Consider the following 26,083-nt stretch of genomic DNA (forward strand, 5'->3'; position numbering starts at 1 on the left):
GCCACAAATAAGATTATTTTTAAATCGGTCTGAATCCACTTTCTGTCAAGTCACAGATTTGTAGTTCAAACAAATGCCACTATGTAGTTCAGCAAATGCCACTGTGGGGTTTTGGTGTTTAATGCTGGCGTCCATCGAGGGCGAAAGTGCAGCTCCACACTGGGTTGCACAACCATATGACAACCTCCTGTTTTCATTGTCGCTCCTCACGCACTAAGGCACTAAAAATAGTACCAAAGCGTAAATAATCTATGACCAAAAGATAAAGTATTCTCAAAGAAATGAGGGAAAATCTGTTTACAGTGCAGCCAATGAGGGGTGGGGGGGTGGGGGGGTGGTTAGGGGTGGATGGTGATGGAGAATTTAACAGAAAAGTGCTGGGGGGAAAGCCACTATTTGTCCCAAAGATGCCAAATAACAGGATTTGGTCTTATCACACACACTGAGCTCCCTAAAACTAAGCTAGAATTTAATTCCCTCCAGAATTCCTTCCTTCCTTCCCGCTGCGCGGGGCGCTCCGCAGCGCGGTGCTCTGCAGCCCGTGCGCGCCGCAGCCCTGCGAGCTGCCGCGGAATGAATTAAATGAATTAAACCAACAGTGAGGCGTCACTCAGCGGAGCCCGGCGCTGCCAGCAGCCCCGTGCCGTGCCCTCAGCCGTCCCTCGCACCTGCCCGCGAGGGGCCAGCCCGGGGTGGGCGGGACGGGCGGAGAAATTCCCTCCGTTCATGCTTCCGGCTGTGACTCAGCCGGCTCCGCTCCGCACTGCCATAAATACGGGATGTGCGGCAGGGGCCGGCACACTTGGAGCTGCCGAGCCAGCACCGCCAGCCCAGCACAGCACAGCCCAGCCCAGCCAAACCCAGCCATGCCGCTGCTGCCCCTGGCCCTGCTGGCCGCGCTGCTGGCCGCCGGTCGCGCCGGTGAGTCCGCGCCGCGCTCCGGATTAACGCGCGCTTTGCCTTTCTGCTTCTCCTGCTCCTCGCTCTCTTGGCATTTCTCTGCTGTCTGTGGGTGCCAGGTCCCCGCTGGCCTGTGAGGGATGATCTCCCCTTCTGAGGGGTGTTATTGCTGGCAACACACAAGAGGTGAATTCCTGCGCTTTTCAAGCTGCTCCCTGGTAGCCCAGGGGTTTCTGTGGATGGATGGATGGATGGATGGTCGCTGTGATGCCTGATCAGCCTTAAACTCCCAGGGCGTTCTCGTTCTTTGTCTAAAGCCCTGGGAAGGTGGGACTGTATTGCAGAGATGCTAACCCCAGCTCTGGTTCCCCCGTAGCCAACCCTTGCTGCTCGAACCCCTGCCAGAACAGAGGCGTCTGCATGACCACGGGGCCAGATAGCTACGAGTGCGACTGCACCAGGACAGGCTTCTACGGGCAGAACTGCGCCACACGTGAGTATCCCACACCCCTCTCCCAGATGAAACACATAGTCCAGTTCCAGCATTGCAGGTTATCTTCCATAAGCAAATTGATAACAACCTTCCCATTGTCGTTTGCAGCGGAATTCTTCACGTGGCTGAAGCTAACATTGAAACCATCACCAAACACTGTCCACTACATCCTCACCCACTTCGAAGGGGTCTGGAATATCATCAACAACATTCCCTTCTTAAGGGACACTATTATGAGATATGTACTAACGTGTAAGTGTCAGTTGCCTCTTCCAGTCCTCTTAAAGCTTACTCCAGAATATTGCAATGAATTGATCTGTCGACAAACCAAGAAGCCTAAATTGCACTGAAATGAAAACATCAAAATTTAAGACTTCTGCATGATGCAGGCTTGTATGAAACATGCTGAAGTGCAGCTTGATTCTGCTTTCTGTAAGAGTCCAGGATTTTGCTGGCGTGAACTTGGTGCCCCATTGCTTGTGTTAATAGTGAGATCCAGCTGATCAGCCAGGATCCAGTCCTGTTATTCAGTTACTGTTATCAGATTTACCATCAGTAACTGGTATGTTTGGAATTTACAACTGCTGCCAAATATATGCAAAAGATCTGGCTTAGTGATTTACTCTTTGAGCCTAATATGTACAGTTAAAAATAACCAAATATTTATTTGTCTTTCAGCAAGATCACATTTGATTGACAGCCCGCCAACTTACAATAGTGACTACAATTACAAAACCTGGGAAGCTTATTCCAATCTTTCCTACTACACAAGAAGCCTTCCACCAGTAGGACTTGACTGCCCAACACCAATGGGTGTTAAAGGTGAGGAATAAATCAGACACATAATGATTGCTTGGTCTTTTCTAAGAGGAAAAAATAAGTAGTAGTTCCTATGAGACCTGCTTGTCTGTAGCCTTTTTTCAGTGTAGTTGACTTTAGGAATAACTGTGTTTTGAATATATTGTTTAAAGATCTAAAAGAGATTATTCTGGTTCTTGCTGTTGAGTTAGATGCTAAAAGCAGGGAATTTAGAAATTTCTGATAAAATCAAGAAAGTGAGCATAGAAGAGTAGGTAATTCTCTTTGTTTGTATGCTGCTGTCATTATATTCCACTGAAAGTCTTATGCCTTTTTGTTAGGAATAAAGTTCAGTATTGCATAAAGAGTTGTCTTGAGTATCTCACTGTCTGTTTCTCCCACAGGGAAGAAAGAGCTCCCAGATTCAAAGCTGATCGTGGAGAAGTTTTTGCTGAGGAGAAAGTTTATTCCCGACCCACAAGGCACAAACGTGATGTTCACCTTCTTTGCCCAGCACTTCACCCACCAGTTCTTCAAGACGGACCAGAAGCGGGGCCCTGCCTTCACCAGAGCACTTGGCCACGGGGTACGGTCACAGCTGGGGACATGGCTCGTGCTCTTCGGGAGCTGCTGAGCACCTGGAGTGGCCAGAATGGCATCCAGGGGACACCTGTGCACATACTGTGTCACAGTCCATGGGATTACCCCTCCTGGAACTGCTCCTCAGGCCAAATTCCAGTGTTCAGCAGCATCTCTTCCCAAGCCGGAACCACATGCTCTGCACAAGTGGTTCTGTTTAAAATACCTGCCCAGTGATCTCTTATTGTTCCCAAAAATCTGCTTTCATCTAAAGCATGTTAGGTGTAGTGAGTATCCAAAACTTCTCTGGACTCTGTCAGTTCCAAAGAGCTGTATCCAGCACTTAAGTATTGCTTATGCACTGCCAATAGCCTTAGTTTACAAAGAACTTCTCAAGCAGACTTGGATTTAAGATCTTTACCTACAAGATTGGCATCCTTTGGACAAAGAGTACTGTAAGTGTCACTCTTATGTCCAAACCAAAGCTATAAATTGTGTGTTTATATATAGAAAGCTGTCTGCATAATAAAAAATTGCTGACACTTTAAACAGAGTCCTTTTATACTGCTGATGTAACAACCTCCTCTTATGCAGAGATGGCTCCAGTTGCCAGGAAATAATTTGGCTTCATCTTAAATATCAGTGCATGATACTTATAAGGTAGCAGTAATATAATTGAAAGGTAAACATCTAGGGGGTGAACTCCTATTGGTATCCATAGAACAGGAACTTATCCTAAAATAGCAAAAAATGCAGATTGGCTTCATGTCCCAAATGCTTTTATTTTATAGGTTGACTTGAACCACATTTATGGAGAGACTCTGGAGAGACAACTTAAACTGAGGCTTCGAAAGGATGGAAAGCTAAAATACCAGGTATGTCTTAGCTCAGAATTCCTGCCTTCTTAGTGGATGGCACAGATTTGCTAAATTAGTGCTGTGTGAATGGTGTGGTGATCTAAAGTGTGAATCAGAGCTGAGAGAGTGGACAGAGCTTTACCAAAGTATGGTAGCTCACAGCTCCTGCTGTTTCCCCCTGGCACAGATGATCGATGGAGAAATGTACCCTCCGACGGTGCGGGACACGCAGGCAGAGATGCTGTACCCGCCTCACGTGCCCGAGCACCTGCGCTTCTCCGTGGGCCAGGAGGTGTTCGGGCTGGTGCCGGGGCTCATGATGTACGCCACGATCTGGCTGCGCGAGCACAACCGCGTCTGCGACGTGCTCAAGCACCAGCACCCCGAGTGGGATGACGAGCAGCTCTTCCAGACCGCCCGGCTCATTCTCATCGGTGAGAGCCCTGCTGCCAGGTGCAGCTCCAGCTCCAGCCTTCATGGCTGGAGTGAGGGGGAAGCTATCCCTTAAACTGGGGTGTGAGTGGCTCCTTCGTGGCCTGTCGCTGGGGTTGTGTTGAGGCGCAGTTTGCCCCAGCTCTGCTAAAGATGGACCTGAAGAAAACTCAGGGATAGTCAGTTCCCTCATGAGGGAAGCAGAACTGAAAGCAGTGAAAAGATAGGAAGCTCAGGTTCCTTTCTCAGAGAAAGCCTGCTAGGCTGAATGACCTCAGGCTCCCTGATCTGGGGTTTTGGTTTTTTTTCCCCTAGGGTTGGGTCAGCTCAGGTATGCTTTAAAAGAAAGGCTGTGATTAAGGCTAAAGTTCAGAAGGTTATGTAAAATGTAACTCTGCATAGTTCTCCAGTCTTAATTGCATGCCCAGTGATATTTCATCTTATGTAAGTGGTGATGTCCTCTAAGCTGGAAAAAACCTTGCCCCAGCTGAAACCAGAAACCAAGACAATTGTATTATGTAGTTCAGAAGCTGAGATCTGTTTTAAGACATCAACTTTCTTCATTATCCCTTCCCTCTGTCCTAGAGATACTGTATAGGTAAACACAGTGTAAATACTGGTGTGTGCTGTTCTGTGGAGGGTGCAAGGAATTGTGTCTTGGGAGGGGAAAGCAGGCTGTAGAAAATACCTCACTACTCACAGCCGGGAACTCTTGGGATCTGAAGTACTATTCCACCCCTTAGTCACATAAAATACACAAATTGCTTTCTAGGAGAGATTACAGAAAAGTGTTTGTTGTCCTTATCACTGTAGTAGATTTTAGAACAGTTCAGAAATGGTGTTTTCCCTGCCACTGAGGAGAAACAGTGCCAACATTCTCTCCTGTTCCTTTGCCCAACAGGAGAGACAATCAAGATCGTTATAGAGGACTATGTGCAGCACCTGAGTGGGTACCACTTCAAGCTGAAGTTTGACCCTGAGCTGCTGTTCAACCAGAAGTTCCAGTACCAGAACCGCATTGCAGCCGAGTTCAACACTCTGTACCACTGGCACCCGCTGCTGCCTGACACCTTCCAGATCCATGACCAGGAATACACCTTCCAGCAGTTCCTCTACAACAACTCCATCATGCTGGAGCATGGACTCTCCCATATGGTCAAATCTTTCTCCAAGCAAAGTGCTGGCAGGGTAGGTCCTTCCTCAAGTCGATGGTGAACTGACAGGCATGAGCCTCTGTGGGTGGGACAAGGGAATGGGATAAAGCAATTCAAAACTAATCACTGGAAAGGCACAACTTGCTCGTGACTCATATCAGGAGAACTTACAGATTTTCCTCTTTAATGTACAGGTTGCTGGTGGGAAGAATGTTCCTGCAGCAGTGCAGAAAGTGGCTAAGGCCTCCATTGACCAAAGCAGACAGATGAGGTACCAGTCCTTGAACGAGTACAGGAAACGCTTCATGCTGAAACCATTCCGATCCTTCGAAGAGCTTACAGGTAACAGTCCTCATCCCTCCCAGCAAATGAGAGACATTGCCTTAACATGCCCACAGAGTCCTGCAGTGTCATTGCTGGGCTTGAGCAGGACAGTCTTGCACAGAAAATGGGGATTTTCCACTTACAGTTTTTAATCATTGCAGGAGAAAAAGAGATGGCAGCGGAGCTGGAGGAGCTGTACGGGGACATCGATGCCATGGAGCTGTACCCAGGCCTGCTGGTGGAGAAGCCCCGGCCCGGGGCCATCTTTGGCGAGACCATGGTGGAGATGGGGGCCCCGTTCTCCCTGAAGGGCCTGATGGGCAACGCCATCTGCTCCCCCGAGTACTGGAAGCCCAGCACCTTCGGGGGCAAGGTGGGCTTTGACATCGTCAACACGGCCTCCCTACAGAAGCTCATCTGCAACAACGTGAAGGGCTGTCCCTTCACCGCCTTCCACATCCTGCCTCCCGAGCCCACCGAGGCCACCATTAACGTTAGTACCTCAAAAACTGCCATGGAAGATATCAACCCCACACTCCTGCTGAAAGAGCGCTCTGCCGAGCTGTAGGAATCCAGCTATCTCTCTATTTATTTATTTATTTATTTAACTGTGTTATTTATTCTATTTATGGCTTAGTATTTAAAAAAACAACTTGAGCATCTTCATTGTGGGGGTTGCCTTAAATTCCTTACTGAAGTAAGGCTTCCATTTACGAAAGGGATTTTCTGTGTTTCAGCTTGACAGTGGTCAATCCCTTGTTTAAAATCTTCTGTAACAGAATGATGTATTCCAAAGTGGATAAAGGTTCCAACTTCTTTTTGTTTTAATACTTGATGAAGGGGGCTGGTGGTGATTCTGTCTGGCAGTTTTCATAGGTCACATAACACTACAAAAGCAACTTTTTTTCTCAGCAAGTTGAAAGCAGCTATTGACCTAAAAGTACAAGAAAAAATCTGACTTAATGAAAACTGCCAGAAAAGATTATGGATTTCATATGAGCACTCAAAAATTAACAAAGAAATACTTGAGATTCACTTCTTTATATAAGGTCAGAAAATGCATTGCATTTGTTGTTGATACTACCTCTCCCTCACTGCAGAGAGGGCACTTTGTATCATAACTTATTGTCTCTTATGTACGAATCCACTTCTGGATTTAGATGAAAGTAAATTTTTTACAGCTTTTTAAAAATATGTTTTTAATGTTTTAAGTATTTAAAGTAAAATTTTTTACAAGTTTTTTAAAAAATATTTATAATGTTTTAAATATTTAAGAAAATAGTACTTTTCCTGGATTCTACTTCTTTTTGAAGGAAGTGTGACAGATGTATTTGTTGTGTAAGGGGGTGAAAATGAGATACTGAGCTTAGCAGTAACTGACTCTCAGGCTGCAATACAAGGCTGTTTGCATTTGGATAGGGATGTTTTTATTATGTAACTCTGGGGAGGTCTTAAACTTGGCCGAAGGCACTGGGATTCTTTTCATAGCTACAGTTCTCTGGTCTACTTGAAAATGTAATTTTAATGTCTGTTACTCCAAGGACAGGAGGACAGTGTAGCTGGGGTTAGAGTGTGTTGTGGCTTTGTGCTCCCAAAAACAGGGGGGCTGTAAACTGAGCAGCTCTGTAAATACACAGAGAACTGAACACAAGAGCTTCAGCAGCACTTCCAGGCACAGGAGGTAGCTCTGCCTATGTGCACAAGCTGTACATATAATTTGTACTTCTATTTATTGGGGGGGGGAGGAGGGATAATATTTTATTTATAATTTATAAACAGAGTTATTTTACGTTACGTGTCTTAAGCTTCTTTAAAACTGACCAGCGCAAAATCTTCTAGACATATTTGTCCTAATCCAGCAGTAAAATATCTAGTCTCATCTGGGCACATAGGTTACACAGGATCTTGTATAGGACTTCAGACTTTGCATGTAAGGGTATCTTTTTTTAATTTCTAGAGAGGAAATATAGAAGATGATCCTCCCAAAAAAGCAGCTGGGGAACTATAGGGAAAAAGAAAATGTCACTTCAGACTGGAATAGAGCAGCAACCGGGTATTCTGTGCCCCTGCCCAAAATTACTTGACTACTTGTGGAAAAGGACTTGAGTTTTCTATTTCATCTGAACTCTTAAGCACTTGTAGAGGCTTGTGCATTGTACCAGCTCTGGCAGCAGAGTAGTTTGTCTGTGGCTTCTGTTTCCATGGATTTGTGTAGAGGCAGCCATGCCTCGTGCTGGGTAGGGCTGTAGTTGTGGCCATGAACAGCAGAACCAAGTTCTCCTGCAGCCATCGATACCAGTGACTCATCTGGAGTGGTCCTTGGTATGGATGCTGTGGGAGCAGCACGGGCATTTGTTTTCCTTTCTGTGTTGGAAGCACGAAGAAGGGAAAACCTTCTCTCCCCTTGTATCCAAAGGTGGTCAGTACTGTACGTGCTAACGAGTGAACACTGCTTGGACATTTGTTCCTCACGCAAATTGTCCATCAGACCCAGCTCTGGGCACCCTTCTGCCATCAACCCAGGAGCAGGGTTTGGCAGAGTCAAAGGGAGACAAGTCTGGACAGATTGAGTTATTTTGGGGTAGGCACAGAGGAATTCCTCAGACCATCTCATTTGAGTTAAGTTACAGGCTGCTTCAGCAAGGATTCCTGTGCACTCTGTGTTCTGTACTCTGCAGCCGCTAAATGTGGATGTTTGAGATTATTTATTTGAAATTCTGTGAATTGTTTTTCACTTTATTTTTGTAGGACAACAATGTTGTTAAAATGCAATTGTTTATATAAATAAATTGAAAACTTTACTTTATGTGCTCCTTTGTTTGTGTTTTCCTTCAGCAGTATTTAGGGTGGAACAGTTCTTTAATTGATTACATGGAGAATTACAGAGCATTACCAGCAGCACTAAATGCTCTGATGTGTCAAACCCAAGATGCCTGTAGCTTAAATTACCCAGATGCAGTAATTTTTTTCTCTTTGGCCTCAATGAAAAGGGATGTCACTATTCCATCCCTGGAGTAGCCAGCTCCTCTTATCTACATTCCAGATGCCAGCACAGCCCTGGCAGCTTCAAAGGGAAAGTACAATACTGGAGTTGCACAACACCACTTTGGTGTAACTGACTTCCCTTCCTCTCTTCCCTTTTCCCAGGCTAGAACAGCCTAGAGCTGTTTCCTTTCATGCTTGGCATTCTTCAGAAGGGGAAACTGCTTTGGGATGCAAGTGACCACTAGACCAGAGCAGGGCTGTGCTTCCTGAAATCTGGAGCAGGAGCTTGGACAATGTGTCCCTCTCTTGCAGTGAAAGCACCTTTGAGGCCACCCAGCCTCTTCCCTACATTTTCACCTCTGGTGAGAATCGAGGGGAAGCTGAGAAGGAGACATCCCAGAGGATCACTGTACTTCCTGTCAGTCACCACCTGCACCAGCCTCTGAGCAAATGTCACCTCAGTTTCCCTCAATCATCCCACTGCTGACTGTCCCCAGTACTCCCCCATCGCAGTATTGGTGCCCTGTCCTCTCTAGCCTCTCCCTAGAGACCAACCCCCGAGCCACAGTACTTTACCTAGAGTCACCTTCCTTCTAGCTACCCAAAGTCCTCTCTGGTCCAGGCTCATCCCAGTGTCCCACAGATCAATATTCCCAACAGCTCTCCAGCCCTGAGAGTGTGACAGTTCTGCCTCTGCTTTGGAGCTTGCTTCCGTCTCCACAGATGTGCAGTTCCTTTGCATTTCTCCTGTACCCAGGCACCTAAACTCTTCCAGCAATTCTCCTCACCGCTCACTCCTCATGCCTTCAGTGACCATCTTCAGTCCCAGAAATTAAACATCCTGAGGACCCTTGCAAAAGCATCACTTCAGTGCCTCTCCAAGCTGTGGGTGAATGGGGGCAGGTTCAGACCACATGTGGGGCTCTTTTCCTTTGACACCAATCAGCTCATTTTCCCCACAGGTGAATTGCCACTTCCCTGTTCGGGGAGAAGCTGAGCAAGGGAGGACGGAAGACAAGGCCGGTGGTTTCAGTGGAAGATGACGAGCAGGGATCAGGAGGCTGCAGGATCATCCATGGAGAAGGTGGTTTGGGTGACAGCTGCCCTAATTAGGGAAGGGCCAGCCCGAATGGATTCGAACACAATGGCTGAGATAGTTTGATCAAGGAGGAGCTCCTCCTTCCCTCTGAGCAGGGGCATGTCCTGATGACACAAAAGACAAGAATGTTCCCCAGAGGAACATTCCCTCCCTGCCCTGCCAAATTCTTGCTCCCCAGCCTGGGTTGAGGGAACTGTTGCACCGTAGGAAGTGTGATAAAGGAATGGGGCTCAGCAGGAAGCCCATCCAGGCTCAGGAGAGCTTCATGCTTTGGGAGCAGGTCACCTCTCATCCCTGCCAAGGGCTTTCCCCAGCATCACTCCCTCTCGCCCACTGCGTAGGAATTCCTTGCGTGCGCTGAGTTGGAGTCCTGCAGGCACCTGACCAGGTTGGGTTCTGCACCTGAGCTGAGCTGAGCTCCCAAGGCAGATTCCTTTGCAGATTCCAATTTCCAGATTCCAGGGGATCTTCCTGTAACAAGGAGCTGCAAGAAAATAATCCTTTGATTTTCAGCATCAATCCAGAGAAGTCAATAGATGTCTTGGCTGGAGAGAGGGAATGGATCTGTCATGTGTTCCCTGCCTGTCCACAGCCAATGAAATAAGTGAACAATTCTGGAAATTGCAAATCTGTGCTCTTCCCTTTGGAAGACTGGGAAGAAAAACACAAAAATGTTGTAGGAATGCACATATAGGACAGAAAAGAGCTGGCTGTAGCTCTATGCTCTAAATGTGGAAAATTAGGTGATCTGAGACATCTTACCCCCTTTGCTAAAATGCATGAAAAGGGCCAGACAAGGCAGAAATGAAGCAGTATCCCAAAGGAATATCATAGGGGAAAAGCCCTCCTTGGGAAGAGCTGAGTGCTCCTCTTCCTTTAATCTGGGATTTCAGTTTGTAAATAACATACTGAGGAGCAGCAGAATTGGATTCAATTTGTAATTCTTTCTGCTGATCCTCTGGGGGTTTTTTTTCCTATTAGCATAAAACCTGGGAGTTCCGTACTTACTTACAGAATAAGTCTAGGTATTTTTATTAATATTGGCAAGATACAGATCAAAACCAAAATCAAACCCAACCCAATTTTCCATTCTGTGATTTTCTTGTCTGAATATCCCGAGTCCTCACTGAAAATCTCAGCGATCACGTGCAGCTAAAGCTCGGGAAAGCAGAACCAGAGGTGGCCTGGGCAAGTTGGGAGCTGAGCAGCTTTGGGAGAGGGAACCTGTTAAAGCTAGTGAGATCTCACCAGTTTGCCATTGGAGAGGGCAGGGTACAGAGCACTCTGAATTTGACTCATGCTGGTTACTTTTCATTCCTCATTGGAGAGAAAGCAAGGCAGGGAAACCCTAAACCTGGGGGGAGAAGGCAAATAATGTTCAAAACATCTGCTTTCAAACTAACCCACTGCATACCCACTGAGGATCTCTGCATCAATGCCTCATCCCTGGAAGTTTCCAAGGCCAGGCTGAATGAGATTTGGAACAACCTGGACACCTGGAAGCAGCAGGGGGTAGAGATGATCTTTGATGTCCCTTCCAACCCCAGCCAGTCTGAGTTTCTATGATTCTGCCTAGCCCATAGCAGGGCACATCTACAAAAACCTGAAAATACTTTGCATCTTCTAACCAACTGCAACCCCTAATATATATATATATATAATGTTTTTATGTTAAATTACTTAATAGTTACCAGAAGGCCACTGACAAAACACAAAGTGTCACACAAACAGGAGCATTCTGCTTTGCTTGCAAGTGCCTCAGATCTTTACATAATAGAATCACAGAATCAGTAAGGTTGGAAAAGATATCCAAGATCAAAGTAGCAGCTCATGCTTGTGTCTCAGGACAAAACCCACAATCCTTCCAAAGCACTGTGGGAGCTGCATTCCTGCTCTGTATTTTATTTTCTCACAGTAACCAGGTGTAGCCCAGGCTCACTCCGTGGTGGATGTAGGTGTGTGCGAGCATCCCTGTCCAAACCTGCCCTGCTGACAGGGAACTTTAACACCCATTCTTTTGCCCCAAAAGCGCCGCTTTTGAGGTTGATTTTCCTCTGAGAGCACCTGAAACCTTTGAAGCACACACACACACACACACACACACACACACCCCAAAATTGCTAAAAGACTGAAAGCAATGCCCAGGACATTGAGCAGCTGTGGAGATGGGAAAGCCTTTTCCCCAAATGGTCTCATCTTCCTTTCCCCTTTAGAAAATCTACCCAAGGAAATTATTCCATAGGCATTCATCAAGGGAACACTGTGCAAACCACACAGGCTTCAGCTAACAGGGATATCCCCAGATTTATGCTGGAATATCCTTAGAGGTGGGAGGAGAAGCCAATACCACAAGAAGCACCAGGACTTTGTGGTAAAAACCCAGTAAAAGGATTTTTTAATATGATTTTAAGCACTGAAACTTTCCAGTGAGCCATGACAGAGAAACAAAACACAGCTGTTCTCCAGCAGCTCCAAAACCCTGCCCTGAGAGCTGAGACAGCTCAGTGTCCTTGCAGTTGTGGCTTTCCAGCTTGTTGCCTAGACGAGATTAATTAATCCTGCCTAACAAATAATGGCAGAGTTTCTAAGTAGCAGTGGTGGGTACTCATTAAAGTAAATCGTGGCTGAGCTGGCGCAGAGGTGAAATAGCAGCTCTTACACAAGGCAGGGATATTCCATGTGGTGATGCCATCACATCCAGAGCTATTACGTCCAGAGAGGCAGGGAGGGAGACACCATTACAACTAAATCAGGGCTGGGATTTTTATAGCATGGAGAATTTCAGTGAAGGCATGAAAAAAGAAAACATTTTAAAATTAGAAATGGACTGAGTTTTCTGAGTGTCCAATGAATTGGTAGAATTTCAGGCAAATTCAAGATGTGTTTCTGGTAGTGGGTCAGTGAACCATCTTTTCACTGCTTGCTAGGTCAAGTGTTTGAGTATTAGTCATCATAACTGACCTAGGCTGGATGGGGAAAAATGATTTCCCAACCTAATCATGAAGAGGAAGACCTATTTATAAATGAATAAAAGGATTTAGCATCATTCCAAAGGGAAGAAGACATAATTGTATAGTAAGAAACCTTGTATGTTCTACGTAGTCTTCACTCTGTATCAGGAATGACTTTCATTCTATTATAAATTGAATCTCCAGCTCAGTAGGTGGACATGGATAAAACACTGATCCAAAGTTTCCGTGTGTTTTTCCTCAGTCTGAAGAAAGAAAAAGGATCCTTATCTCATTTTGAGGAAAATTTGAGGGACATATGAACACCATCCATGAAGTTAATGTCTCCCATAACTGCAGAACAAATATCAGAACACTCAAGGAGACATGAGACTTTGAAAAATGACTCTGCTTTAGCAGAGCCCAGGGGTTTGGTTTCTGCAACTCCAGGCAACTCCTGAAAGCATCTCTGGAAATTTTCTGTCTGACAGTGAAGTCCACAGCACCCCCAGAGCACAGGCAGGTTTTCTGGATCCCTTAGGAAGGAGGTGCCAAATGTGTAAGGCTTTTCAGTTAAAATATCCCTTTAAATAGAAGAAAAATTAGGGCAGGCAATGGTTCATAGCAAGCCATGTTTTTAAAAGCAGCAGCAAAAATAAAACCATTTCTCATGTGAATCGAGAATAAAAATCCCCAGGGTTCCTTTTTTGTTTTTAGGAAGTTGATTTCCTCTTTGAAGTCACTTCCTCATTCACCCTTTGTTGCAAATATTTCTCGTAAATCCCTTTAAAACTTCTCTGCAAATTAGTAAACATTTACCACCATTTTCCTTAATATTTGTTTATTCCACAGCCAGCTCTCCAGTGCCTTCAGCTGTTCGAGGTGGCATTGGTGAACCTGCACATGATTTGCATGACATTGGCCTGTTGTAAACATAATTTGCACTTCCCACTTTCCTTCTTCAGCAAATGCAATGGCAAGAGAGATGCAAAGCCTTTTCCCTATGGAATTTGTTATAGACTGAAAATGTGCCATTGTGTTTTGACACAAACCAGCACCTTGGGACACTCGGTGCTCTGAGCCAACCTGAAAAACTCTTCTGCAGCTGTGTATCAGATTTAGAACTGACTTCTGAAAAACTCAAGAGCTTGTCTGCATCTCCTGACATTGCAAAAATGAACAGGGAAGCTCCCTAGAAAAGGTTCCCATGAGATTTCTGTCACTTCTGATTTCAGACAGATACTTCAAGAATAAACTCCAAAACAGAATTTTAATTATTTTTAAACTTTTTTGTCCTCTTCACTTAGAAACCAGGAACAAGAAGACAGAAGGAGGAATGATTTCATAATAGTTTGTCTAAGAAAAAAATACATTGAGAGAAGGATGTGCCGTTCCCCATCACATTAAATCTGTTTGCTCATCCTCAGTAACTACAAAATTTACTGGGGGAACTAGAAGTCAGGTAAATCATCTTGAGTGACTAATAAAATTTTTATTTATTTGCCTCTAGCCCCATTTTCACAGGAAGATCCATCCTTTAAAAAAGAAGCTACATTACTCATGAACAGCACCTGAATGGGTAGGCAACATGGGAGGTTATGATTAAGGTTCTTTATTACTAAAGGGCCATAAATGCACACACTTTGACAGAGCAATCCATCATTGCCTGACTTGCACAAAGCCAGCCCCACCTTCCAGTTCACAGCCAGGCTCAATTCTCCTCAAATCAAGCTCTTCTTACTCCACTGGTGATGTTTAATCAAAAATTATGACTGCACACTGATTCCCCTAACAAGCCCCCTGCTCATTTCTCCTCCCTGCTTCTCATTACCCTGACAGGGCACAGACTCCAAGGGGATAAGAAAAAAAGTGCATTTACTTGTAAAATAAGTTCATACAAGTCAAATTTTCTGCAAATTTTGCTTTCTAATTTTATTGAGTTAATTTTCACCAATCTAAAATCTATCTAAAAGCTTGAAAATGTGAAAATTTGGACTTGGAGCCCCTCTTTTTTTTTTTTTCCAGACAATACTTTTCCAGTTCTATCCTCAGATCTGTTCTTAAAGGAGGAATATGGGGACCATTCCCAGGGGAAAGGGAGAGCTGCTTTGTGTTTCTTGCTTTTTTAGGTAAGAGCTGGAGCGTGTCTCCAAATCCAGTATTAAAAGTTATAATAAACATCTTCCAAGTTTTGATCATCATAATGTAAAATACTCTTCTGCAGACTATGATATTACCTCTTTTAGGCTTCTTGCTTAGTATTTAAACAAGAACATATATTTAGAACTTAAGTAGGACTATATTATAAGAAAAAGAACATTTTTTATTTAGAATAGAATATAACATGGAGATCTTGCAATGAATGAAAGTTAAGTTTGAAGGAAATACAGACTTACTGAGACAAGGAACTGCATGTCAGGCAATAAACAACTTAAGCCCTACTTCACAATGATATCAGAAATCAGAAGAGGTGCAATGAAACCAATTTTAAAATAAATAAATACATAAATTATAGGATACAATAGGAAATATCCATGGGAGGGCAGTGCTGAGGTTCCCCTGCCTGAGTGCAGCTTTGAGAAAAGCAATGTGGAATTTTAGTCTCAAATTAATTTTTTCCTTTGAGTAAAAAAAATATTTACTATCTCCTTAAAATGTCCCTGCATGTCCAGCCAAAATCCTAACCTTCCCATCCCTAAACACAAAGTCATAGGATCATGGAATGATTTGGATCTTCTTGTTCCATCCCCTGCACTGTCTGCAGACACAAGGACAGAATTGCTCTGTTCTCTGTTCAGATGTCGTAGGCCACAGCCAGTGCTGAGGAAACTCCTTAGGGCTCAAGCTGCGCCCTGGACTTTTCCTGATCTCCAACAAAAGCATCTTTAAGGTGAAGTTTATTTTTGCTCTGGCATTACGCATCTCGAGTGGCCTCAGGATGAGTAAGGAGTGGACGTGTGGAGCCGCATTCACCCAGAGCTGGAATCCCCTTTTGCCCCCGCCCCGCCAGAGCAAACAGGAGCTCATTTCCATCTCCTTTGTGTCCTGGGAAGCAAGGAAACCTCTCAGCTTGAGCCCATGAATTTTTCAGACAAATCTGTCTTTTGTTGGAATGTAATACTTTGGAGAAAAGCCAAGTTCAACTAAAGTGTCCTTGGGAAGTGTTTCTCAGGTCTAGCAAGGAATGTGCTGGTCAAAACACAGCTGAGGCCTTCCCCTTCCCCTCCATCTTCCAGAGAGAGCAGAGAGGTTTAACCTCTCATGGGCCAGTGCTTGCGATAAGCTTTTATGACACCTCAGTCCTCCAGGTAAGTACGTTAACTCCCAATAAAATCACTGCTGCAGAGTCACTCTTTCCCCATCAATTCCTTTCTTTCATTTAAAAACCCCACAACTTTAAGTTTCCATTTCTCTTCCATCATAAAATAGGAACATTTTTGTAGGATGACAGATCTTCTGCTTACCACTAGTCCTGGAGCAGAGTTCTTTGGCCCAGTTGGCAGAGAGAGCATCACCTGGGCAATGTATTCCCAGCACCATGATGCTGTAAAAGGAAACAAAAGGCCAAACTATGATTGCACCACTTGGATTATATTTCATCCATTATCATAGAAAAAAAAGATGTTTAACATGGTATGTATAAGCTGTTTGGGGTTTGAAAGCCTAAGGAAAATTAAGATATTTAATTCTGCCCTCAAATGAACTGGGACAAGGAGAAAGGTTTTAAAATTCCCCCTATATGCAAAGTGGAACCATTGTCAAGCACAAAAAGTCATGCTAGAGCACAGCAAAACTGCCTCTGGGAAGAAACCCAAATTAATTTAAATTGGGTAGGGAAAACCCTACCTATTTGTTTGTTCTGACTCTGATGTCAGCCTGTGAAGGCGTGTGAAGATAGAGACACCAACCCGTTCATACTTTCGAGCCCTACGTGGCGCATCTGACGCACTCCAGGAGGGCAGGACGTGAGGGGTGCAGGCTCTACTATGGCACCACGGCTCCCTCCTCCCCTCCTTCCCAGAGCCCTGGAATGCTGGGGGGATGCAGCCAATCGTGGGCCCAACCCTGGTGTCACCAAGTAGAGCCTGGTCACAGAGTGGTCCCTGCACAGGGAGCAGGGCAGTCTGTGGTGTGACAGGAAAGGGAGACTCGAGCTGCCTGTGGGGTCAGAAAAGATCTCAGAGTTATGAGACCCTTGGAAATATTAACCAAACCCAGCCCTTTGTGTGATGCCATGGTCCCTGGGGTTCCCACCACAGGGCAGTGGGTGCTGGGAACAGCACAGTGGGAGGGTCACCCCAGCACATCCCAAGTGTGAGGAAACCCCTGGCTCCTTCTGTGCACCTCTCAAATGTCACCCCTACAGGGCACCTAGTTAAGCACATCACCCAGGGGTTCATGAACAACAGCAAAGTGGGGGAGAAGCACAGATAAAAGCCCTGCAGATGCCTAAAGTCAGCAGGGCTGTCCTCAGGTGTCCTGGCAGCAAGACTGGCAGTCCAACTGCTGTGGAGCTTGAAATTGAATTATTTGAATTATTGACTACTGCTCCAAGAGCCTGGACAAAGGAGGTACCTCCTGGATGAGGGCAGAAGAGCTCCCTGCTCCCTCCTGCCTTTTCCAGTGGTTCCTCACTCCCCTCTCCTCTATCAGGGCTATCTGCAGGCACAAAGACCTGGAGAAGTTTCCTGGAAAGGCTGTGCTGATCAGACACACATTTTAGTGGCCAGCATTCACTGCTTGGCTCAGTGCCTTTGGAAGAGCTCCACGAGCTCACTTAGTTGAGCTCAAGACCCATCACCACAGTGTGGGGATGACCTCCAGATCTCTGAGGTGGGGATATTCTAGAAGCAGGATATGAGAAAGGGCATCGCATTGAGAACTGCTCCACAACTGTTGGAGAAACATCTCTTAGCAGCCTTTCCTTAAGGGGCTCAAGCATCAGCCCTGTGTCATCAGTTCTTCCACCTCTTCCATGCATCCTCCATTATTTATCATTGTTCATATTCTCATGGTGCCCAGAGGCCTCCATGGACAGCGGCTCTTGTGGTCCAGAAACAATAAGTAGCGACACAGACCTTCATGTGAAGGGCTTCCTTTTCAGAAAGACACAACTCAGCAGAGAAACAAAGCATCCAAAGTGTGGTGGCTTTCCTTGTGTAGGAAAAAAAATATTACAAGGAGAGAGAGTCAAATATGGAGCAAAGAAAGAAGAGGAACAGGAGCAATGAAGAGAAAGCATAGGAAGAAGAGAAAAAAGGAGATGCTGACAGCAAAGGAGGAAGGGCAATGGAGGAAGGGGAAGGCTCTGGGAAGGAATAAACAGCAGAGACATTTGAGAGTGGGCAAACAGTCACCAAGCAGGAACAGTCAGCAGTGGACATCACACATGTGCACACTGCCAGCTGGGCAAGGCCATCAGGAAAGGGGGCAGAAAGGGCTGGCAGATATGACGTGGACATTCAGCTGTCCCCCCAGGAGCTCCAGCTGCCCCAAGGACAGCCCCCTTGGGCCGGCTCACCCGGCACATCTGCAGAGCCACTGTGGAGCTTCCCGCCCTCGCTTCACCGCCTCTGCTTTCCAGCTCTTCCTTGCTCTTTATTTTCTTTTACTTTCCCTTTTACGGAACAGCCCTTGGTTCTGGTGGCTCTCTCAAAGAGATTTGTCTGTCAGGGCCAGCATGGCTCCTTTTGACAAATCCCAGGAATTTCTTCCCCCTGAGGAAGGAGGCAAACCCACGGCCCACCTCCTGTCTGATCCTTCTCCGGTTGCTTTGCAAAGACAACTGAGCTGTGACTCAGAAGACAAAAAAAGAGTCTTTTCTCCCCAGTGTAGTCAGTGGACAGAGCTGTGCACCTACGGAGGATGATTCAGACCAACTTGAATGTGTAAAACCTTGCAATTTTTGGAAAATTTTCTGAAATCGTCTGAAATCGTAAAGCTCCCTATGGCTGCCTAAATCATTTGTGACTTACACTAAAGCAGAGGGAGAAATATCGACTGAAGCACTTGGTAGTGACAGAATACAATGAAAATTTCATGGTTCCTCCTTACATTACATTGAATTACATCAAAGCTGGACTTCTATGAGCTTTCTGGGTCTCTTCCAACTCAGGATATTCTGCGATTCTATGATTCTACATAATGGGGAATTGTAACTTTCCTGGCTTTTAGAGAGATTTGAATTTATAAAATAACCAAAAAAAGATAAAAATTATGAAGGCAGAAACTGTTTTTGTGCTCTCATGTTGTCACTCATGCCAGGAGAAAGTACCCAGAGTGAAATACTTTATGGGGTAAATAACGAAGAAGAGCATAATCACCTCATTGCAAGCCAGAAGTACTGAGAGAATCCCAATAAAGTGAAATCGCTGTGGTTTGCAGCCAAAATGCTATGAGAGTGAGTTTAGGAGGACCTTGTGAAAGGTTTAAAGAGCCAGGATTTGTTTCACAGTGCTTGGAAAGCTTCTCGCAGCCCCATCCCTCTTTGTCCAGCTCCGGAGGAGTGGTGTAACTCCGCTCTTGTTCCAGCACTTTGGAACAGCACCAATGATTTCTTTTGTTGCCTTTTTTTCCCAATTCCTGGACTCTGACATCGCCTGGCCCTGGTTGGTGAAGAAGTGTGAGTTCCTGGGAAAGACAGGCATGCAGCCGGATGGGTTTTCCATGCGCTGCTCTGCTCGGTGACGTGGTGCTAGCGCAGCACGCCCAGACTCAGCTCACGCTCCACACAAGGATTTTCCTTCCGCCCAAGAAAATGAAAGCCTGTAGTGACCCCAGCTGATCGTGGCTGCCTGGCAAAATGTGATTTTTCTGCTTTACTTTTACCAATTACCACCCCACCTGAAGTACTGTAAATGAGGAGCGCAGTAACGCTATGTATCATGGAGAATATGGGCATGTTATAAACTCAATTTAAATCCAAACAAAAGACTGCTAACAATGGCACCTGAAAGGTTTCTGAGAGCAGTGGATTATGTGTATAATGTAATTACACATGTAAATGTCATCCATTGCTCCTGACCTGTTTTGAGTCAATGGATTGCATGCATCAATAGCCGGAATTAAGAGAAGCTTCACCTTCACGACTGATTTCTCTGCCTGCTGTGAATCATCAACCCCAAATCTTGCTTTGACCAGAAGCAGACAGCAGGGCTGTCCAGCAGACAGCTTAGGTGTGCGTAAGCAAGTTTAGCACAATGAGGCAAGCCTGGATCCAAAGCCTGAAGCCTGTTCAAACATTCCTTCTCTCATTCCTGATGGAAAACCTTATTTCACTGGTATTAGCACAGCATCTGTGTGTTCATCTCACAGGCTGAAATGAAATAATCTATAACTGCTTCTCCATGAGCTTAAATCCCTAAAGGAAATACCAAGGACTGGCTAACTTTTGAAACTGATGATAGAGGAGAAAAATGCCTTTCAGGATCATCAGGACAAGTCATTAGAGACCTGAGGTAATTTACTCCCAGGCACCAGGACACGTCTGCAGTTCTCCAGGTTTCTTGCCTTCATGAGCACTGTCTACATGAAGAAATGCTCTCAGGATAGAACAATCCTTCAGGGCAAAGTTTTGGCAGCAGAATTAATTTTCCTAATCAGTTTTACCTTGCATGTCTGGCAGAAATATGATAAAAAACTCCAGTTGTCACCTGAGGAGACCCAATCTCAATGTTGGCTGTTGGCCAACCTGCAGAGGTAGACAAAGATCTGTGTGGAAGACAAGTACCATGGACAAAGTCATGCCAGGACCTGAAACACTTGGATATGTAGATTAGATTAGATTAGATTAGATTAGATTAGATTAGATTAGATTAACTCAGTTGGTCAGAGCATGGTGCTGATAACACCAAGGTTTTGAAGTAGATCTGTGCAGCCATTCACTGAAGAGTTGGACTTGATGATCCTTGTGGGTCCCTTCCAACTCAGAATATTTGTGATAAAAGTTGGTGGGAAATGTGCCGCTCTGGCTCTGTGATTATCTATTATCTATTATCTATTTATTATGTTATATTTTTGGAAGAGAGCTGGTGGAAGAAACTGGCTTCTAGGAAAACCCAATCTGGAAGGGACCTCAGGAAGTCCCTGGTCCAACCGGTAGCTCAAAGCAGGTCACCTCTGGGGCCAGCCCAGAGCTTCACCCATGACGCAGACATGAGCAGGTGGCATTTGGAAGGTGACTGGCACTGGAGTAGTCACTGCTTCTCCTGACCCAGCTTGAGGCCTATTCAGCTGACCTGATGCAATTCTAAAACAAAAGGCTGACATTTTCCACACAACTTGTAAAGCTGCACAGCATTTTGGTGTAATGGCAAAGCCCAAAGCATGTCATAACTAGTTGGATTAATGGAAGAAGGGCCATTCATTGATTAGTAACAATAAATAAATGTAAGTCAGTATGGTCACCCTTGTGCTATGGGCCTGGGCTGGAGCACAAGGAAAACCCTGAAAATAAGAATTGCTGCCATAGATAGAGCACCAACAAATTTAAGTGTCTGCAGCCTCAGCTACTCTAGCCTGCTAAAAGCTTTTTCCAAGGCAGCAACCTGAGCACTGACACCAGCACCACACCAGTGCCATGCAGGGCTTTCCTTCTGCAAGGACTCTTCTCTGCTTCTGTCCAAACAGCCCCTCCTTGGGTGAGAGCAGCCCCAAGACTACATTCCAAGGAAATTCCATTTATGCCACCACGTTATTGCAGAACCCACATTAGCTCATACAAAACTTTCATAAATCCATATTTTTAAGGGCTTAGCATCTTCACAAAAGTATTGTTCATGCTGGTAGGCTATAAAATGGTGCAATAACCTGCCAAGGGAAATTTCAGAAAATTTGTCATCTGAGTAATCTCCATCAAGGGCATGAAATAGAGAAAACCTTTGAAACAAATTACTGGTTCCTGAGTTGGACACCTCACCACACACACACACACACACACACACACACACACACATACCAGTGAAGTAAGATCTTTCACATCACTTGCTGTTGTTTCTCTGTTGTTGTCCACATTACTGACTCATTCCTGTTGCATGGCCGAGAAAAATAGCCCGTCACGCTGTCGTGGTTTAACATAGCTTGGTTTTTAGTTAAAGAGAAAATCCATCAGTTAGGAAGTGATTCTCCATGAGGACTGCTAACATCTCCCTCAGATCCAACAGAACCAATCAGCTGACTGGTTCTGAATATTGACACATGGTTAAACCATTTAAGAAAGCTGGATATACCTCTGTGAAAAAACACGTAAGAATGAACAAACCCTGGGAAGCTCTCTCTTGCTCCCAGCCTTTGACCAGGTAACTGGGCACTGGCCAGGCCAGCCCCGCATGGCCTGTGCAGCATGGTGGGGCTGGGCCGAGCTCTGCTGCGGCGCTGGTCCCTTCCCAGAGAGCCCGCTGGGCCCTGTCCTGGTGCAGCAGCTGGGGTCCCTTCCCAGAGAGCCCGCTGGGCCCTGTCCTGGTGGAGCAGCTGGGACCTCTTCCCAGCAGAGCCTGCTGGTCCTTTTTTTTCTGACAATGCCACCAGACCATGCTACCTGCAGCCATCCCAATGCTGGGAGCAACCACGCAGCTAGGAATAGCCCTGGGAGCGGCTCCACAGCCAGCGCTGGAGGTGGCCCTGAGGCTGGGAGCAGCCACATGGCCTGGACTTGTTGGCCAAAATTGGTGCAGCCAGGGCAGCACCGTGTGGTTGTGGCTATCTCAGCATGGCTCACAATGAACTTTGATCAGCTGCTTTTAGCCAGCCATGCTGTGGACAGAAGGGTAAAGGCAGCAGCAGCTTTTGTTTTTTCAGCACCCCATGTGAAGAGAAGGTTAGGTGGTGCTGGCAGCCAGCACAACTCGCACAGTGTTGGTGCAGACCATGGTGAGTGATTTCCCCAATGCAGAGCCTGGATGAGATCAACCTTTCAGCAAAACTCTGTAAAAACTGTTTCAATTGATAAAGCTTGAGAACAAATGAACCTACGAACACCAATTCTCTCCTGAATTAGGTGAAAGGAAAGGGTGAAGACATGTAAAGAAAATGACATGGGACACTGTCCTGTGGTGACTGTTGTCAGTAAATAATTCTAGTGGAAAAATAATTCTAGACCCACTACACATACATGGCAGGTCAACAACAGCTCTTCCAATGTGCAGGGAATTCCAACATTTTCAGCATGGGTATGTTGCAATTCAAAGAAAAATAGGCTTTCAAGAGTTCTCATAAGTTAGAAATTATCTAAAAAGAGCTTTCATAAATGCCAACATCAGGAATAATGAAATGAGTGCAGCTGGGATGGATTTCAGGAGCTGCTCATGGATTTCATCATCTTCTTGCTTTGGTCATATACCAATGATGCAGCTCTACACTCTCTCATAACAAGATTTGTTACAAAAAAAATGACTCAATTTAAATACCTATTCACACTCATGTGCTCACTCACAAATCACAGAATCCCTGCCTGTTTTGAGTTGGAATTTCCTTAAAGCTCTTCTGGTTCCACCCTCTGCTCTGAGCAGGGATATTAGGTTGCTCCAAGCCTTTTTCAACCTGGCCTTGAACGCTTCCAGAGATGGGGCAGCCACAGCTTCTTAATTAATTAATTAACTAATTCAATTCTCTGTATCTGAGGAGATAATAAATATATGCCTAGAAGTATATGAAAACATATGAATCATCTGTCTAAGGGCCACATACTCAAAAACTGTAGGAACTAGAACCAAAGATTTATTTCCTCTAGAGAGGGAAGGCAACAAAGCACAGAAAATTCTTTAATCTTTAATCTGTTTGGTGCTTGAGCACCTCCTTCTTAGCCAGGGTTCATTTCCTTACAATGGAAATCAAACTGTTGGGCACCAAACAGCAGCACAGGCCTGTTACTTCCTGAGAGGGAACTCAGCAAAGCCATGGCCCAATATCTTGTGTTCTCCTCAGGTTTCGGTGTTTACCAGGTGGCTCACACAGCAGGTATGTAAACATGGATTAATCCATTAGACTAGAATGTATACAAATAAATGAGTCTATGTCATTAATTTCCCCTTAAACTTGGCATGTAAATGTCACCATGGTCACAGCAAAAATGTCCAGGGAACTGCCCAGGCCTGCAGAATATCAACAACATCATATAGTGAGATCAGAGTTAAACTTGGCCTTCTAGAATAAACACTTTTACAATTTATTTTCATGTGTAAGCAAAGTTTCTTAGGCTTCTTCACTTCTATAAACATTCCTGGCAGCTCTAAATACTCTCACCTGGTAGTTTCTGATTCAGTAGCACCACTTACAAGAGAACATTCATCCAAATATCATCTTGATTATTTCACAGGGTTAATAGCCGGGTGAGAAGCTGAAGACACAGTAGCTGAAGCTGAAGCAGTAGCTGGAGCTGAAGATCTCCCAGTACAATGAGAAAGTAGAAATTCAAGTGTCACAATGTGCTTTGAGGTTTAAAGAGAGAAGGAAATTTCTGCCTTGAGACATTTTCTCTGTTAAAACTGAAAGCAAGTTCTTACAAAAAAAAGGGAGCCTGGTCGGGAGATGTGGAAGTTCATGGCAGCCTGGTCTACACTGAGGTCCAGACTGAAGAAGGAGGACACAGAGCTGGGAGCAGGGACAGTCTGCAAAGGAAGGGACTGGGACACATGGCCCAGGCATGCTGGGGTGCCATCAGGAAAGCCACAGCTCAATGGACTGGGTCAAGGGCAGCAAGAAGAGTTTCTAAACCCACATGGGCAGTATAGCTGAACAAGGAAAATGTGTCTGAGTGGGGAAGAGGATTTAGCAACTGTTGATGCAGGTGGGAATGAGGGACTCTGTCTACTTTGCATCACTGCTCACCAGGAAGGTCTCCAGGCTCCAGAGCTTAGAGATGGGGCTCAAGGAGGAGGGGATCCACCAGTGCTGGAAGGGATTGACTCAGTGTCTCTCAAGGAACCTTCTCCCTTAAAGTCCATGGGATCTGATGGGTGGCATCCAGTGGTGACCAGAGTGTTGGCTGGTGTCCTTGCAAGACCTGTCCATCACCTCTGAAAGGTCATGGAGATCTGGGAAGGACCCAGGGGATGGACAAGGCAAATGTCATTCCCAGGGTCTGTTCCCTGCAAAAAGATAAAGGAGGGTGAGGAAAGTAAATAGTATCATGGAGTCCCAGAGTTGTTTGGGTTGGAAGGGACCTTAAGAAACTCATGCAGTTCCACCCCTGCCATGGGCAGGGACACCTTCCACTATCCCAGGTTGCTTCAAGCCCCATCCAGCCTGGCCTTGGACAATTCCAGGGATCCAAGGGCAGCCACAGCTTCTCTGGGCACCCTGTGCCGGGGCCTCTCCACCCTCACAGGAAACAATTCCTTCCATGTATTGAACCTAAATTTCTCCTCAGTCAATTTGAACACATTCAAATATTCAAACAGACCTGAAACTTCTCCCACTATTTCACAATTTTCTTAAGCAATGACAGCACTGTAAAAGGTTGCAATGAGAAGAATGAATTTTACTTTAATTTCGTTGCCTTCAGCAATTGCGTGTTATGTTGCAATTGATTTCACTTTGTAATGCTTCCTGTTACAGTAGCTGGTGTAAATCAACCCTATTTTGTTTATAACGTGCCTAAAAACATTCTTCATACATAAAAATTCCCCAAGCAGCATTGAAAACAGGTGGATTTCATTTAATCCCTTGACCAGTCACTGACGACAATTAAACTGGCCATAAAAAAAGTAAATAAAAATACTTTGGCCATCTGTGGTTTAAGGAATCTGTTTTCATTTACATCCTGCCTGGGGCAAGAGGAAAAATATTTAATTCAAGTGATTTTCCTTTAAGGCTTTAGCAAGGACAATAGGAATTATGCAATGCAGCCTATGAATGTGCAGCCTCCTTAAAACGAACTGTGCAGAGTTTTGAAAAGAAACATAGAGGGAAAACGGAGTGTTGTCTCAAGAAGGAAAAGTTCCTATAATTCCTACTGCCTGGCACAGAGAGGGAAGTCACGTCCATAAAGCAGATCCTCTTCTCACCTCAACTCCCAACCATCTGTGAGTTCACCAGGGCCTGGCTGGAATTGTCTTCAGGAGGTTTCTTGCTATTGCTGGTCAAACACAGAACATTTTAGTGTAGTTTTAGTTTTATTGGAATCTATTCACTCTGCCTAAGAGACAAGCAGAGTAATAGCAGTGCCTTTGAGGCCCAGACCTCAGATGGGTTTGAGGCTCTCCAGGCTGAGCAGGATTATCAGCTCAGGAATAGATTAGGATCGGGCATTACAGTGGCCATAGGGCTGACCATCACTGCTCATTCCAGGCAGGAGGAAGGTACAATGTGCTCCCAGGGCCAGTTCCATCCATGGAGGCTCTCAAGACCCAGCTGCTGCCAGCCCTGAGTGACCTGGTCTGACCCAGAGCTGACCTGCTTTGAGGGAGGTTGGACAGGGACCTCCTGAGGTCACTTCCAGGCCACAAGATCCTGTGACCCCATGGCACGGACAGTGCCCTGTATGCATCCATCACTCAGCCCTCACAGTGTGTCACCAA

At 45.4% G+C, this 26,083-nt stretch overlaps 1 protein-coding gene across 1 annotated transcript; it reads left to right on the forward strand.

Moving 5' to 3' along the window:
• Window positions 1-859: 859 nt before the first annotated feature.
• PTGS2 (prostaglandin-endoperoxide synthase 2) lies at window positions 860-6,580 on the forward strand. The gene is made up of 10 exons (XM_058030260.1): window positions 860-921; window positions 1,277-1,393; window positions 1,502-1,645; window positions 2,072-2,215; window positions 2,596-2,777; window positions 3,562-3,645; window positions 3,815-4,061; window positions 4,961-5,247; window positions 5,408-5,555; window positions 5,699-6,580. Exons 1-10 carry the CDS (start codon window positions 867-869, stop codon window positions 6,103-6,105), a joined length of 1,815 nt encoding a protein of 604 aa, XP_057886243.1. The 5' UTR covers window positions 860-866; the 3' UTR covers window positions 6,106-6,580.
• The last annotated feature ends 19,503 nt before the right edge of the window (window positions 6,581-26,083 follow it).

The sequence above is a fragment of the Melospiza georgiana genome, chromosome 9, assembly GCF_028018845.1.
Source record: "Melospiza georgiana isolate bMelGeo1 chromosome 9, bMelGeo1.pri, whole genome shotgun sequence".
Classification (NCBI taxonomy): Eukaryota; Metazoa; Chordata; class Aves; order Passeriformes; family Passerellidae; genus Melospiza; species Melospiza georgiana.

Excerpts from the sequence above, each read along its gene's own strand:
- PTGS2 (XM_058030260.1), top strand. The coding sequence starts at position 867 with ATGCCGCTGCTGCCCCTGGCCCTGCTGGCCGCGCTGCTGGCCGCCGGT. Across the intron at positions 2,216-2,595 it reads AACACCAATGGGTGTTAAAG|GGAAGAAAGAGCTCCCAGAT; the intron begins GTGAGGAATAAA and ends TTTCTCCCACAG. Across the intron at positions 3,646-3,814 it reads ATGGAAAGCTAAAATACCAG|ATGATCGATGGAGAAATGTA; the intron begins GTATGTCTTAGC and ends CCCCTGGCACAG.